The sequence below is a fragment of the Rousettus aegyptiacus genome, unplaced genomic scaffold, assembly GCF_014176215.1.
Source record: "Rousettus aegyptiacus isolate mRouAeg1 unplaced genomic scaffold, mRouAeg1.p scaffold_m13_p_15, whole genome shotgun sequence".
In the NCBI taxonomy this organism is placed as follows: Eukaryota; Metazoa; Chordata; class Mammalia; order Chiroptera; family Pteropodidae; genus Rousettus; species Rousettus aegyptiacus.
This window is the reverse complement of record NW_023416290.1, coordinates 16,151,112-16,168,696: the sequence shown is the minus strand read 5'-3', so window position 1 is coordinate 16,168,696 and position 17,585 is coordinate 16,151,112. Positions and strand designations below refer to the sequence as shown.

Sequence of the window (17,585 nt, the reverse complement as noted above, 5' to 3'; positions counted from 1 at the left end):
CCCCACCCCACTCCGGTTCGACAGCAAGCCCAGCTTCTCAGTGGTATAGGCATTATATTTAAAATTCCTGTGGATTTTACAATGTCCTCTCTTCCTACACACACACATGTATTTCTTATCATTTTTTAAAAAGACGTATTTCCCCTACAATATCTGTAAATTCAACACTCAGGAAGAACATACTATGTTTATCCTGTGGCTTTACATCACTGAAGACTTGGAGAGCTGTGCGTCTCAGCGTGAGAGGCACAAAGCTACCTGCTGTCTACAGACCCCATGTACAGAAACCAACTACAGAAACGACAGCATGGTGGGCCGATACAAATCCGTTTTGTGCTAACTCTCTCTTGCCACATAGACTTCATGGGGGTGATCACTATAGACTTTTTGGGGGGATAAAAAATAATCAAGATGACATTGAAAGAGACCTTCCCCCTTGACTCAGCTTAAAACGGTTTCACCCCAAGACCCCAACTTCTGTGAAGACGGACAGAGACATTCTTACTCTTTGTGAATTTTATACTGCTCATGCAACTGTAGTTTGGCGATGTTATTCCAGGCCAGTGTTTTGCTTTCTTCAGTCAGGTCTTCGAAAGACTCTTCACCTGGAGAGACTACATTAAATTGTTACTAAGTGAGTCAACAAAATTAGACAACAAGCATTAGAGTCACAATATTTTCTATTAAAATCAAATAATCAAAAATACAAAATATCCCACCAAAATACACTTGATAGATAGATAGATAGGCTCCTTATTAGTCAAGGAAAAATAATAAGGCACACAATCTAAACAATATGACAAATTATTTGGAGAAAGATTAAAAAGTATCTTTGAACACTAGAGTGTTTTTACAGTTTTGTCAACACTTGCAAAGTTTTCACTTGGCCCGTAACTTGAGAACATCAGGAAACACAAGACTGAATGACCATTTCCTTGTCAGCAATCTTTGCAAACATCTGATCGGTCCCTAAGAACGCTGCGGTTCTGTTTTAGTTGTGAGGGGGAGAAAGCAGAGATGAAAGCAATTACTGCAAGAGCTCGGAGACAGGCCTAGCTAAGTGATCCCTTCACTTCTGCTTCTAGAAGGGCTGGAACAATTACCCCTTTTAAAATAATCACGAGACAGTGGTATGGGTCTGGTAACTAGGCTGAGCACGGGTTTAAGAAGCATCACAAGATAATCCAATGGTCTTTATGATTTAATCCTGTGGGGTTATCTCTTAGAAAACTACCCCCAGCCAGCCCTGGGTCACCTGACTCTACTGAGCTATTTCTCCATGCTTGAGAGCATACCCAGCTAGCTGTGTGTACCTAAGACTGAATGTGCCCGGAACAGATAAATTTAGACATAATAAGAAATCAAGTGATTTTGGCCCTAAAGTTCCATATGGTGTCACACTCCTGGGAGCCTGCAGGTTTGGGGTGTCTTATATGAAACATAAAACATGAATAACTGGGTGAAAGTGCAGGTACTTTCCTCCCCCTCCAAACACTAGACGTGAGAACAGGGTCAAGTTCACTTAGCACCTAGCGTGAGCCTAGCATAGAACAGATATTCTATAAATGTTTGTCAAATGATCGAAAAAGAAAATACAATCGAAGAGAGCACCCTGAATTCAAGATCTGTATGTGGGGATGGAAGAGGAGAATTAGGGACAGAGGAAGTCATTTCTGGGAAGAGTAGGAAACAGTGGGGCGGATAGCGACAAAGCAGCCATGGCCAGGACAGCAATGTGAAAAAGGAAAGAGTTAAGACTCAAACGCCAGCTTGGAAAAGCACAGAAAAGAGAACTGTCATCGTCACAAGAAAGTACTGCCAAGTCTCAAATCACCAGAAAATAAGAGAAGTTTGATTTCCTTTAAAGGCAATATTAAAAACAAGCAAAACAACAACAAAAATAGACTGTGGTTATTATTTTTTTTCCGCAGCACCACAGTAAGCGGGTAAAGTGATCATCGCTAAGCAGCACGACAGTTCATGTCTCATCTCCTGATCTTCAGAATCGTCAGAAACATCTTAACTTAAGCAAAACAGAAACAAAAGGAGCTCACACTTACTCTCTTTCAAAAATTTACCTGGAGAATCTGCTATGGAAGCATTATAGCTGGAGGTTTGGGACAAACTTTTAAACTTTGGGGTAATCCTTTGAGGATGTGGTGTCACAAAGAGCTGTTTCGGTGTCTGGCCAAATTCCAGGATTTGGGTCAGCATGGCTACTTTCTCATCAGGATCCTCGATGCTTTAGGACAGAACACAAACAATGTGAACCACTAAGCTCAAGTTCCCTGAAAGTACACACTTCAGATAATACAGGCCAACAGGAGAGAGAGTACCTTCAAATGCTAATAGCAACTATGTGCCGGAATGGTCTAAACCTCATCATAGATTTTCTGATAATTTTCTGAGGCTCAGTAACTCATAATGGTGAAAGCAAGAAAATTCATTGTAAAGTTTCCACACTTTCATATTATCAAATGACTCCATTAATCATTTAGTTAAAGAGCTATTTTGTAACTCAAGTAGAAACTCCTTATAGACATAAGTACCTGTTCAAGTCTACACCGCCTTCATAGGTCAGGGGATGGAATACTGAAAGAGAGACATAAAACGCTATTGGAAGATGTACTGTTCAGTTATCATACGCTCTGCTCAGAATTTTAAAACTCAATATCTACTTTAAACTTTTATTCAAATAAATTAATTTTCACATTGCAAAACAGACTTATCATATACAACTTAAGTAAATAGCAATTTGAATTATTATCTTTACTAAGCAGAAATCTAATTGGCAGGTTAAAGGACCTGTTATCTCAGTGCATTTCTCAGTCAGCATCATTCTCCCCTGAGGGGAAGCATGAGTCACTCTGCCCTCTGCACATGAGAAGTCCCGCCTGAACTCCCAGCTCCACTTCCTTGTCATCAGTGCTGAGAAAACCACAGGCAAGTAAGAACTGAAGCTGACGAGGAGGTGTACCAGTGTTGGTTTCTTTCTGATCAATTAGAAACTCTGGGGCCCTTTACAACTGAGGTAGCCGTTCCATCATGTCTTGATTGAGTTTTAATTGAAATTACTGAATGGAATACAGAGTACATGCTGAAATCACAAGACTTTAGAGAAAGACCTCCTGGCGTCAGGGTGAAGTTCATGTTCTTTAGGTAAAAGTACTTCCTCCTCTGTTACCCAGTGTTTAATCCAGAGTCACTGGGCTAGTAGGCCCTGTTTGCTGATATAAGATTCTTCTGGTGAAGAAATAAATTTGACTGTTCTGCCCTCATTTTTTTTTCTGGTGGTGGTGGGGGGTTGTTTTGTTTTCGTCCAACGCTAAATGAACTTTCAATGACCATTACCTACCATTATGGGCCCCAACAGCCTCGCTTCCTTTTTGCTTGTAGCCAAATATTAAATCAATCCACTCGTGAAGGTGCTCTGACACATAATTACTTTCCAACGCATCTTTGCTCTTCTGTAGAAAGTCCTCGGGACCTGTTAGATTAGACTCGATCAAAACATCACAATCTCCATTTTATTTTCTCTCATTTCTTTTGTCTATCCACATGTAGATAAAGTTTCTTGGATAGGCGAGAGGTACATATTTCTTAACGAGGTTGCCTCCATCATATAAAATATAAATTTTGTGGGGGAGAAAGTGGCAAAAATACTTTTTATAACATTTAGGTTTCTCAAGCACATATCAATGTTTTTACATCACAGGTTCATTGAACATTTCAGATTTGAAATACGAGTGATATTGCCTCATTTGGATAGAGAATTATGCTGTTTTTAAATCTATACAATTAAATGGTTAATAATACCGAAATTCCACTACTAGGTTAAGAACTTCTATTATGCATTACTTTCAAAGTGGTACTCACTCCATGCCCAGGGGGGAAGTTCTACATCATCAACCATCTGCCCTCCTTGTCTCTTTCCCAAATCCAGCTTCAGACTGTTGACTAGAAAGCTGACATCGTCACCATAGAATTCGGGAATCAACTAAAAGTTTCAGGGACAGAAAAATAAAAAGCACGGCAATAAACATTTTTGAAGCAGTTAGAAACCACAAACCCAGTGAATCATGAGCTTTTTAAAAATTGATATATATTAGTTTAGCCAGGTTTTCATTTATTTTTTTAATTGAAGAAATGAGTTAATATTTATTTCTTTTTTTTCTCTTCCCCCATCTACCTACCCCTCTCCTCTACCCTCTGGTAAATTTGTATTTTTATTTAAGTATAATTGGCGTACACGCTTATATTGGTTATATCAGTTTCAGGTGCACAATATAGTGACTTGGCATTGTTGTACATCAGCTTCCTGAACTGCTTACCTCTTTGAAATCTGTTGCGCCATCCAAACAGTTTTTCCAAGTTTCCGCGATGCTAAAAAATCAAACAAATTCAACTGCTTTTAACTCTAGGGCATGGAAACGGCCACTGTCATGCTTTCTCTGGACAGAGGTGGTCTACACTTTACCTATAGTAACTCATTTTTCTCATTAACTCGGAATTCTTGATTTCCATCTGTATCCCCCTTGTACAAATGAGAAAAAATTCTCTAGGCTCTCACGGGACCGAGCGTGGAGTCAGAATATGGCCCCAGATGGGACATCTCCGAGCCCCTGCCGTGAGCTTTCACCCACAGACTGCCTCACTGAAGGGCCAATGGAGGCAGGTGCTTAAACACTGGAAAAATAACACAACTATTTTAAAGGCTCATTTCAAAAAGAATTATAAATAAACATACACAGAGCTTAGAAAAAGATTGAAAAGACAGCGACTAAAAGATTTACAATATTATCAGTGTGGTGGGGTGCCAAGTGAACTCTAGTTTCTTCTTTACATTTTCTGATTTTTTTTTTTTGGCAAGAAAATACTACTTTTACAATTAAAAAAGTTATTTACACACTCACAGGGAATCGTATTCAATTCATAGCAGAATTATTTAGAATAATGAAATGCTGAAAACAGTCTAAATGCCCAACAATAAATGATTAAAACAGTTAAAAAATATATTATGACATAGGTTAGGATATAATACAATAAATTTTAAAATGACACTGTTTTGAAGAACATTTAATAATATGGGAAAAAAATTCAAGATTTAATATGAAGCTACAAAAGGCAGGGAAATAACTGTTTTTAAAGTATGTTCTCACAATTACACACACACACACACACACAGAAGGAAAAAGCCTAAAAGGGATATAACAATTAGTAATTTTTTACATATCTTTACATTTTGATTATACCTAGTTTTTTGAAACGAACGTATTACATATATTTTTAGAAAGTTTAAAAAATGGGTAAGGCATTTATGTCAGACCTGTTGAACATTCTGTCCGCATTATCAAATCTTCCATTTTGAAGGCACAGCATGTACTCTGGAGCTACAAGGGGAAATCATCAGAGTTACGTGAAAGCACAGAACCCCTGGAGACTCCTCGCGCAATAACCTTGAATTGGGGGGGTGGGGCGGGGCGGGGGGAGCCTCACCGATCCTCACAAGGTAGAACAGCACGTAGCCGGGGGAGGAGTAGTGACTGCCGTACATGAACCTGGGCTCCGGCATCTCCTGGTAGCGCGTCTACAACATGGGAAAGAAATACTACTAAATGTTGGCTATGAGAATAATAAGTGACTCGAGGAGTAATACTAAAAATCCTGCCATGGGTACATTATATTTCTTAAAATCTCTGTCGAATAGGAAAATGAAAGATAAAAAGGAGGAAAATCTGTGCACAGACACAGCATTGCTGTGACAAGTATTTTGGTTGTCTTGGCGCTGGACTGAATATTCAGAATGGATTTTATGTGTCTCTTGTGCTATTTCCCAGAGAGCGCCTTCATGAAAATGGCTAGTAAACTTGTACTCAGGTCAGCCTCCTACTTCCTGAATTGTAGGCAAAAAATACAAATGGTGAGTGGCCAAAATTCATGGGGGAAGGCAGCGGGCAGAGAAGGGGAATGAGAAGAACCATGATCACTTCGGATATATCTCCCCGAAGGTTTAGAGAAACGGGTTTCGGTCGCTCTAAAGACACAGGACATTAAGTCCTTATTAACCCAGAACCCCTCCGTCCACGTACCAGTAGTCTCTCCAGCCGTTCCTTATTTAGGGCCCCGATTGGCTTACTAAGATCTCGGAAGGTTCCAGGATTTGACAAATCTATATAAATAAATACGTTTTAAAAATTAATTAATCAAAATAAATAAAGAAGCAAGCTTATCCAGTATCCCTCTGAACTGATTCATAAACACACATTTATTTCCACAAAAGTTTTTTAGACAAATTCATTAGAATTGTATTTCTGAGAGTTATTTTCATAGCTGTGAAGTGAGAACTTCTGAGTTTTAAGTTAGCAACAGCCACTCAAGAGTAGTATCCCTAATTAGAAAATGCCCTGAATTTTTCTGAAAAAGACCTACTGATAAAAAACTATATTCCAAGTAAAATAACAAAACTAAAATTTTAAACTGAGATTTGCTTTATAAATTTTAATTCCAGTGAATATAATTCTGTGATAATACATGATTTGAGAACTAGGGACATGAATATTATCAGAGAAATAAACTCATATTCCTAGAAAAGCTCACTCTTTCAAATATAAGGGCCCAGTAAGTGAACTGTCTAAAGGAATTTATTGTTCACAGTATGTAATTTTAAAACATTACAAAATAAAATTATAATATGATCACAATTTTTATTAAAATAATTTGAAGAACATATACCACAAAATTAAAATGCCTATCTCTCTCAAATATAATTGAAAAAAAAAATTTTAAAGGCTACCTCTCAGTAATGTTATTATTGATGATTTTTAGTTCCCTTTTGAATATTTCAGTACTTTCTAAATGTTCTATAATGAATAGTTATTACTTTGGTAATCACGTTTTTACATGAATTTAAATATAATATGATAATCTGAAATAATTTTCAAAGTGGAAAACTGAAGTATTTCAAAACGTGTTACGTATAGGTAATAATGATAATACTGGCTTAAAATCACATTCATATTTTCTAGGCATGCCATTCAAGAAGTGCGTGAGTACTTTCTTTCAGGATTAATAAAATTAAGAGACGGTGGAGAAAACATATAAAACACATATAATTTATATAGCACTCATCTAGTATCTTGAAATGAAAACTGACAATCTTTAGTAATAAAATCAAAATGGGTTCTAATCTATTCAAATACCACATCATGACTCAATGACACAATTTATTCTCTCCTTTATAAACCGAGCTTCGTGGCATTTACCTACCCAGTTCTGAACTGCAGTAATCGCTGATCACCCACGGGAACACCGGGTATTGGGAGAGGTCGTTGCAGCTGCGGTCGGCCAGGTTGTTGAGGTGCAGGAGGTACTGGTAGTTGGAAAGGTGCCCACGCTGCCACTGCAGCGTGTAGCTCTCAGCAGTGCGCTCTGCGACATGGTGCTCTGAGGAGGACAGGGCCTTCGAGGTCACCACTGAACTTGGCAAATGTTGGTTAAGTTTTACTTGGCATGTAAAAGCCAGATGCTTTAAATGTGGACCCTTCTATGCATTTTTGAAAAATATATTTTCGGAAAAACAAAAAGAGGCTACGGTTTGTTTTTACTAAATAAGTGTTCCATTAAATATGAATATCTCAAAGATCCAAGAGGGAAAATTATTAAATATCTTTAGAAACACATCATATACATTAAATATATAGTATAGGACAAATGTAGAGGTATGGAGCAAATATATAAATATTACGAGATAATATATATTTACAATATTATATATAATTGATAATATATAACAAAGAATTTTTCCAAAAGTACCTGAGTTTTAATGCATTTTAGAGACCATGACCATTTGTAAAAGCTTATTTCCTCCATGTTTTTATGAACTCAAAATAAAACAACCTTTTAGTTTCCTAGGAGCACTACTACTAAATTGTCAATGAGTGTATTATTTATGCATGTGAGGAATAAAGAAACTGTTTAAAGAGAAAAAAGGTATTTGGCATGAAGATATGATTTCTCAAACTAGAAGAACCAGAAAGGTGACATTCAGAAATACCTCTGGAAAAATGGAATCACAGGTTACATGGCGCCAATGATAACTTTCCTTTCTGAAAGTATGAGTCAACTGTTCTATTTTGTTCAGAAAATTCTGTTTTCTATTTTATATTGGCTGTATCGAGCAACTTATCTCACTCATTTGTTGATTCAATATTTATTCCTATTTACTTTTACCAAGTTTCTTCTCTAATCAGGGATACGAAAGGGCTTTAAAAATCAAAACACTTATCCTCATTTTCCATTCTCAGAACACCTCAGACAAAATCTGAACAACTTTAGAAATAAGCTCAGAGAGAATGGAGAGCTTTATAGAAGATAAGACTTCTTAGGTCATGGCAAGATTTTTGACTTGAGATTTTAAGATTCACCATGAAAGTTTTATTTCTGTTGTAATCTTATTATAGTCAGAAAAATAAGTAAGTTAAATCAGGAGGCGGGAGATAACAGTAAACCTGTACCAAAGCTATACTTATGCATTAAGTGAAACTGAATAGCTTAATGTGAGCAGAAAAAACATAAACTCTAAACCTTCTGTAAAATAAAATATGCTCCTTATTGAAAATAAATTATTCCTCCTTGAAGGACAATTTCATTCCTAAGGAAGTACTTCACAATGTACCTCATAAATGGTTTTACTGTACACCAGGCTATTAAACAAAATGGAGATGGTATTAACAAAATCCCAATATCTATTTTTAGTTATCCCAATTCTAGTTATCTGGCACCTGGGTAAACAAGAATAATTTAATTCGGCCAAACAATATGTTTATGCTCGAAAATAAAAATATAGGTGTTCTTTCTGATAAAAGGAGGAAGATTCACATTTCCCATGAAAGATTGAGGAAATATTAATTAAAAGCAAACTGAGTCCCACAGTACTAAACTGAGCCTAGAAGGTTCATGTGCTCCTTCTGTATTGTTTTCCTGCTCATGATTAAGACCACAATTAATGATCGCAAACATGTGACTAGATAACTCACTGTCTCACATTGAGAAACTGAGTCTTGGTTTCCATAAGACATGACTGGACATAAAAATAACTAGGTGGATTCTTTAGGATTTATTCAAATCAGGTGTTGTTAAAATACAAAAAAAACTCTTTATCAAGAATTTTTAAAACACAATTGGAGTGAACTCTTACCAAAATTCATTAAATTTCCCTTAATTATTTTTTCCCTCAGCTTCTCTGGTGCTAGATTAGGGTCACATGACTGGGTTATAGCCAATGGGTTGAGGGCAATTTGCCAACTACAGTTACTAACGAAAAGAAATAAGTAGAACCATAGAGAGGCAATTCTAGTCATCTGGCGACTTTGTAAACATGAATAATTTAAGTCAGCCATTCAAATTGATAACTGAATAACTGATTAAACTAACAAGAATAACACAGAGATAGCATTTTCTTTCTCTTATCGTCTATCCCAGTTACTCAGGAGTTGAACTACCTTCATATGAACATATACAATGAAGGTGAGCACCAAACCTAGATACGTGGCAATATAATAATAGAGTTCGTCTCTATCTTGAGGGTCATAGAACTTTAGGTAGATGTCAGAACACAGATCATCTTCTGTACAAAACACCTCCAAGCCCTATAAATTCAGAAAGACAAGAATAAAATGACATTTTATTCATCTTGCAATTACAATATGTTACACAATTACAAAGGCCTTTTACTTTTAAATTTGATAAATTTCCTGAGAAGAAGACAAGTATCTCTAAACTTTTCAAAATACCTTTTTGGTGTTGAATATTTTTATCGAGAGTAACTTTAGTGAATTTAGTATTTTGAAATTCAAAATTGGCTGATCTGTTTTCTTAACATATCTTCTTTAAATACAAACGTTTAGCTTTCTTTTATACATCAACCTAACAGACTGATAATAGAATAACCTGTTCAACTAACAACTTGCAGTTATTCTTGAGGAAACTATGAGGTTTGTGAATGTTGTGTTCGTAAGGCTGAGAAAGGACAGGAATAGACAAAGAAATGATGAAAGCAGAGTTGTCCTTGGTTCAAATACAGGCTTTCATCATTTACCAGTTAAGGAACAGAGGAAATTAACTGTTAGAATTTCAATTTCCTTATAAAATTGGATATCATCTACCTCACAGGGATTATCATCATAAACAAAGTATTGTATATAAATTGCCTATTACACAGAAGACAATGTTAATTTCTTCCCTTTATCTGACTCTATACCCAAAGAAGGAGATTTTTATAGTATCTGTTTCCATAATCCTATATTAGCACTGGAAATGTAGAGTAGCCTTTTAAGTAAAACAAGCAGGAAAACAGGTGAATCTCACAAATATAAAACAAAAATGAGATGCTTAAAATTCCACAACACTTTTTGTAATGCCAGCAGGTTAGTTATTGGTTAATCTTCAAAGGAAAACAAATGAATTTATATTGATGTCAAATTAAAACATCTTGGAATCAATCCTTATGTGGGGATTGGTTTCTAAGGTAAGCATGTAAGATGAACATAAGTATGGACGTACTCTCATTCAGGGGAATGGTGGGAAGAACTGCCTATATGATTTCATTGGTTATTTTGTTCATTTTTCTCTCTTACCAAGCCCAAAGGTCGAAATAACATGTAAACTGTGAAGACACTCCAGTTCCACTGAAGAGTGAATTTTGTACTAGCTTCCGGATTTTACTTTAGGACCTGGCTGCTATGAATAGGAGGTGGCAAGTAGCACTGGGTTGGTTCTGCATACGTTTCCCCTGCATAAATCCAGAAACGTGAGAATGCAGGAGCGAGAAACTCGAGGAAGCGCCCTCGAGCTCTCCTGCTCTTAGAGACAAAATATTTTTGCAATGGCCCTCTCACACAGAGAAAGGACTTATTCCTTTATGAATTTCTAGCTCATCCAAAAGAAAGATCAGCAAGACTGAGTCCTTTGCCTTGTATGCACTTTTCAGACATGCCCTGACTGTTTATAAGTTACTAAACCACTGGCCAAACTGAAGGTATGGCAATCACCCACCCAGAATGGACATTCCACTTGAACTCACCAAAGGCATGAGGCCGTGCCTCCTTTTATAGATGCGGCGGACATCTTGGAGTGTTATCTGGACCACAGGTTTCTTTAAAAGTAAAAAGATAATCTCAAATGTCAACATTCTGACACAATTAGAAGTTGTCCTTTAGTATCAGAAAGGGAGGAAAATGACCAAATCTTGTCTTCTCAACATGTTACAAGTGAATGAACAGGTGAAAAGGGAGATCTTAGAACAAGGCATATCTGGTTTTACATTCTGGTCTGCCCTTTTTCACATGCTTTATGACCTTGGACAAGTCCTCCTACCTCCATGAGGCACCAAAAATATGGTAATGCCCTCATCTATCTTTCCAATTATTGCAAGGCTACTGAGTGATCCTGAATATTAAAGGATTGGTGTAGATAACCTCTCATGAATTCTGCTATCTTTTTAGAGAGCAATGATTTGCTTAGTGCAGATTCATCTTTTTTTAGAATCATGTCTTTTATCTCCTTAAAAACTATAGTGTATCAAGGCTCATAAACAACTACAGTAGAAAGCAGGGCCTCTGAGCTTTTTCTTTCTTTGTAAGGAGGGCAATTTTCTTGCTTTTCTAGAGCCTTAAAATGCTACTAAGAGAGAAAACAGGCTAGAAAAGGCACTGAGATTGGCTAAAAGGTGATAAGTTCACCTTCCTTCTCATGAGTGGGAGGGATAAATGGATCCTGAGACTGTGGCATATACTCAGATATTTTTCCAAAAGGTTTTGACCCCAAGCAATACTAACAGTAGTGGCCGAGACAATTCATTACACCACTAGGACAATAACCATCAGCAACCTGTACTGTGTCTATTGGAGAGCTCAGCCAGTGTGCCCTACCACCTGGTGGACAGAATTATTATAGCACTGTCTTTTATCCAGAAAGGTATTAGGTGTTTCCGTGACACAGAATGACTGACCAGCCTGGAGAACTTCCAGAATACAGCCTTCGACAGCAGAAAGCATGCCGGTTCTCTACACTGCCCTGCCAAGTGGCCCAGCGGCAGTGTCAGAGTGTACTGGGATTTCTCTTCTTTTAATGAACCACTCCAAAAAGGGGCCAGATCTAGATAAAACGACAAATGTTTACGAGTTTTACTGTAGAAATCTGAGTTTCTCTTTACTTTCTGACCTAGTAAGCCTAAAGCCATTGTGAGGGAGCAGACGGCTTCCACCCTCACAGCAGGAGCGCTGGAGCGGCCTCATTACAGCCTCTGCGCACATCGCCGGATGGCCAGGACAGACAACTTGACACTGCTTCTACAGGGACGAGTCAGATCTATTGATTTGGTTGTGACGAAGGAAAAACAAGAAATACCAATATTGGTGCGTATATAGCAGATTACAGAAAACATCCGTTTCTTCTTACTCTTCATATACATCACTGTGCCTCCAAGCAAAAAGGTTTATAAACTCCAATGACCCTTTACTAAAATCAGGAGGGGTAGGGTTTCTTTTCAAAACACTGAGAGCGAGTAACCCCAAAATGACTGAGAACAGAGCGGAAGAGCTCAAACTCAGATTACAGAGGATTACGCAGAGAGCTTGGTAAATACACGCATGCCGGAAGGGGTACGGAAGGTAAATCTGACCCCCACCGAAATGTGAGAACAGTGTAATGGTGAAGTCGGGTTTACAGGGAAGAGAACATAAGGCGAATGCTGCAGTGCTAAGGGAGCTTTCCATCTGGTCATGTGGTCTCACTCACCGGGTACCCATTGAGAGGCTGAAAATACAGGTTCGTGTCAGTGATGCACACGTGTCCAGGATTTGTCACCAGAGGTGTCACCATTTCAGCTTGGCATTCCATGTGTAGCTCTTCAGAAACACTCTGAAATCTGAGAATATAATTTTTAGCAAAAGTAAAGAAAAAAAATCAGAAGTTGATCTACTTTCTAGGTTTAACTTTAAGAAAGCTACAAAGTGACTTTGTATAAAATTTGTCTAAAACCGATTTAATACAAGATAAATGGTAATATAAATTGGTTGCTTAAATAAAACTGACAGTTTTTAAATAGTATAAGGAAAACTCGATTTTTAAAAAACCGATGAGGTTGGTATTACAGAAGGGAAGACAGACAAGTAAATGTTACCAAATTATCCTTTAGCTGAACTCTTATTCCTCCTCCTAAAATACACTGACCTTGAAGCTATTCTTACATTAACATAATTTTATATGTCATTAAGACCTACTTTTGTAGTCATAAAAACCATTTTGACATAAATAGTGTACTTCACACCACACTTTATAAGGCTATGAGCACATAATTACAATTACTTAAATGTCAGTTCCAAAGTCCAATTAGTTGGCCCTTGAAAAATATGGGTTTAAACTGTGAGGGTCCACTTATATGAGAGTTTTTTTCAATAAATACATACAGTACTGTAAGAGTATTTTCCTTATGGTTTTCTTAATAGCATTTTCTTTTCTCCAGCTCACTTTAGCGTAAGAATATAGCACATAATATATAGAACATACAAAATATGTGTTAATTGACTTTATGATGTTGGAATGGCTTCCAGTCAATAGCCGGCTATTAATAGTTAAGTTTTGGGGAAGTCAAAAGATATACACAGATTTTTGACTGTGTGGGGGTCAACTGCATATTCTTTTGTGGAGCTACTACAGTAAAATGAATCAAAGATGATTTCTCCAGGACCCCCTTCTAAATTATCTAGTCAAAAAAAAAAAAAAAAGAAAAAAAAAAAGCCCATTGTCTTTTTGCTCTACTAATTAAACATTTAGAAAAGAAATAACTAAATAATCAACATTTTAAGGCAATTACTTAGATAACTGGGCTAAAAATAAATCTCCTTTATAAGCAGCAAGACAAAAGTATACAAAGGCATACTTTTACATCCAGTTAGGATATAAAAAGAGACCTCAATTTTAACATCTTTCTCTCAGTAACTGATAGAACAAGTAACAAAAAAATCAGTAAAGTATAGATGATCTGAACAATCTTCCACCAACTGGACCATTCATAGAACACTATACTCTACAGCTGCAGGGCACATATTCCTTTCAAGGACATAAGAAACATTCACCAAGACAGACCAGGTGCTAAGCCATAAAACAAATCTCAACAAATATTTAAAGACTGAAATCATGTAGAATATATTCTTTGAACCAAGATAGTATCAAAGTAAAGATCAATAACAATAAAATAATAATAAATTCCCCAAATTTGTGGAAGTCAAACATATTTCTCAGTAACCCAAAGAAGAATGAAAAAGGAAATCATGAAATAGTTTTACATGAATGATAATGAAAATATAACAACAAAATTTGTGGGATGCAGCTGAAGCAGTGGTTATAGCTAAGTTTACTACTTATACTACAAAAGAAGATCTAAAATCGGTGATCTAAACTTTGCAGGAAGCTAGAAAAAGAACAAGTTAAACCCAAAGTAAGTCGAAGGACGGCAAACATAACGGTGGAAATCAATTTTATATAATATGGAAAAATAGAGAAAAATTAATAAAGTCACATCATGATAAAGTTGGATTTATCTCATGAATACAACATTAAAAAAATCAATGTAATTCACAGTATTAACAGAAAAAAAAATGATCATCTTAATAAATACAGAAGAAGTATTTAACAAAATTTGAAGCCTATTTTTGAAAGCATTCTTAGCAAACCAGGAATAAAAAGGAACTTCCTTATTCTGATAAAGGGCATCTATGAAAAAGCTTTAATGATGAAACACTGAATACTTTTCCTATAAGTTCAAGAACAAGGCAAGGATGTCTGCTCCCACCAAATCTATTAATTAAACAGTGAGATGTGGCAAGAAGTTGAAATAAAAGCCATAAGGATTTCTGTGAAACTGCAATGCACAGATTAAATAATTCTATATACAGAAAACTCTATGGAATCTACAAAAAACAAACATACCCATTTGGACCAATAAGTAAATCTGGAAAAGTCATAGGATACAAAGTGTTAAAAAACAAACAAACAAACAAACAAACAAACAAACTGTATTTCTGTATACCAGCAACAAATAATTGGAAAATAAAAATAAAAATTCAATAGCACCAAAAAAATCACAAATCTAAGAATACATCCAACAAAAGATGGCAGCATTGTCCTACTAAACATATAATAATGGGGGAAATAGGGTGAGGGGTAAAAGAACTCTGTGCTAGCTTTACATCTTTTCTTTAAATCTAAAATTAGTCTAAAATAAACTATTTTAAAGAGAGTACATTTTGGGGTACGAATGGGGAAACTTGTATATGGAACTATAAATTACACGGCATTGTAGAATCATTGCTACTTGAACATTCTAATAGTATGGAGGAACGTCAGAGAATACCCTTGTAATAGACATTCATTGACGTAGTTATGGGTGAAGGGTCATGATGTCTTGCAATGTAATTTCAAATGGTTCAGAAAAAAGTTATATTCATATATTTTATATATATATAATACAAACATATATATATCTATACATATACCACATATACATATATACGGATGTGTGTGTGTGTGTGTGTGTGTGTGTGTGTGTGTGTGTAATATATACATGTATATATATGCACGGAGCAAGCCAGTAAGAGCACCTGCATGCAAGGACTAAGGGAAATTTGGTAAAATGTTAACAAATTAACACCTGTTGACTCAGAGTATCTGTGTTCATTACATTATTTTTTCAAATCCTTGTAAGGATTTGAAAAATTTCAGAATAAGGAGTAGTAGGGAAAAATAAATATAGTGTCTTTTATTCAATAAAAACGTATTTCCTCAGAAATATGATGAAAGCTTATTTAAGGAAAAGTTTACCTTCTTTCTTTAGGAAGTATAAAATACTTGGATCTCTCATTTTATACTATAAAAATTTCTCCCTCCATTTCTAACATTTTGAAGACTGGATAAATTAAAACTTTCATAGTGAGATCGTGTTTTAAATAATGTCATGCTAAAGCCCAGGACTGAAATGTAAATTACTACTTAGAAAAACTATATATTCTAAGTGGGTCAAAAAAAGCAAATTCTTATTATTCCTTTTCTTTCCTAAAATGGAATCTACTATTCCCCTTGCGATCCAAAATGGAAAAAAAAATTAATGCTATATAGGTGAAACAGAAAAAGAAGCAAACATAAACAAAAAACACATTACTGGCTAGATGGCTTTACTGGCAAGTTCTGTAGTGTAAGGGTCCCAAATCTCACAAAGATAGCAATAAAACAAAATATTACAAACTAATCTTATTTACAAACATAAGCTTCTAGCAAAAGCCCAGCACATAACAATCTATAAACGTATCTATTCAACCAATACTTTCTACTTTCTCTTAATTCAGAATGATTATAAATACAAAAACCTAAAATAAAAATATCTAGTGAATAAAGACTGTAATAAATCATACATAGGATTTTATACATATTAAAGAATCTACATATAAAGTTAATGGAATTGATCACAAAGTTTAGCAGGGTTCTGGAAAACAAAATTAATACACAAAATCTATTGCATTCTATGTATCAACAATAAACAGAAAACGAAATTTTTAAGATAGCATTTACAACACCATCAAAAATATGAAGTACTTGGAATAAATTTAGCACAAGAGAAGAAAGATGTTTATGAAGAAAATCATAAGGAAGACATTACAGAAGGCCTATATAAAAAGAGATTCACTACAATCAAAATTCCAGCAGGTTTTCTTTTATGGAACTTGACAAGCTGATTCTAAATTTATATTGAGGTCCATAAGGCCAAGAGTAGTGAAGACATAAGTGAAAAAGAAAAATAAGGTGTGGGGTCCTGTACTACCAGATATCAGTAGAGATTATAAAGCCATAGTTATTAACGCAGTGGTACTGCAGATGGAGGTATAGATGAATAGCCCAAATATTCTTAATATGAGGAACTCTACTTAATATAGGCAAGAAACATAGAAGAGAACAAGGTAACATTAATGTACAATTATTTGCAGAAAATACAGTGTATACTTAGAAAAGCAAGAAAATCAATTAAAAACAACAACATTAGACCAGTAAGAATGTAGCCTCTTGGTCCCTATTGGAAATCTCAGAAAGGTACCTATTGCAGCTTGAAGGGTCAGGAAAGACTTTCCAGAACAACTGACGGCTAGGCTAAAATCAGAACAATAAGGAAGTTAGCCAGGTGTAAAAGAAGCAGGTTGAGTATTCTCAGTGGAGGGGACATGTGTAAAGGCTCAGAGGTGAGAGACCACACAGCACACTCAGGAACTGCATGTAATGCAATGAGCTGGAGCACAGAATTCAAGAGCAATCGGCAACTAGAAGTAATGAATAGGAGCTAGAACATAAGAGATCTGTGTGCCACCTGGGTTAAGATTTTACCCTGAAGGTGATGGAAAGTCTTAAAGAATTTAAATAGACAAGTGAGATAAATAAGTCAGTTTTTTGGAAAGAAGACATTTTAACAGTACAGTAGGTATGGGCGGAGGTGGTGGGGGGCGGGGAGAGGACTGTAGAGGGAAGCCTGGTATCAGGCAGAC

At 35.9% G+C, this 17,585-nt stretch overlaps 1 protein-coding gene across 2 annotated transcripts in view; it reads right to left on the bottom strand.

Annotated features, from left to right (window-relative positions):
• The window catches only part of NSMAF (neutral sphingomyelinase activation associated factor), a 56,546-nt gene that overhangs the window by 11,514 nt on the left and 27,447 nt on the right, over positions 1-17,585 (bottom strand). For both annotated transcript variants that reach the window (XM_016165655.2, XM_016165654.2), the window contains exons 10-22: positions 12,796-12,925; positions 11,081-11,152; positions 9,539-9,647; positions 7,267-7,443; positions 6,090-6,169; positions 5,497-5,587; positions 5,327-5,390; positions 4,332-4,383; positions 3,877-3,997; positions 3,356-3,487; positions 2,550-2,592; positions 2,079-2,242; positions 506-614 (exon numbers count right to left, since the gene is read on the bottom strand). In XM_016165655.2, coding sequence (XP_016021141.1) covers positions 506-614; positions 2,079-2,242; positions 2,550-2,592; positions 3,356-3,487; positions 3,877-3,997; positions 4,332-4,383; positions 5,327-5,390; positions 5,497-5,587; positions 6,090-6,169; positions 7,267-7,443; positions 9,539-9,647; positions 11,081-11,152; positions 12,796-12,925 — 1,344 coding nt within the window. The remainder of the gene's footprint in view (positions 1-505; positions 615-2,078; positions 2,243-2,549; positions 2,593-3,355; positions 3,488-3,876; positions 3,998-4,331; positions 4,384-5,326; positions 5,391-5,496; positions 5,588-6,089; positions 6,170-7,266; positions 7,444-9,538; positions 9,648-11,080; positions 11,153-12,795; positions 12,926-17,585) is intronic.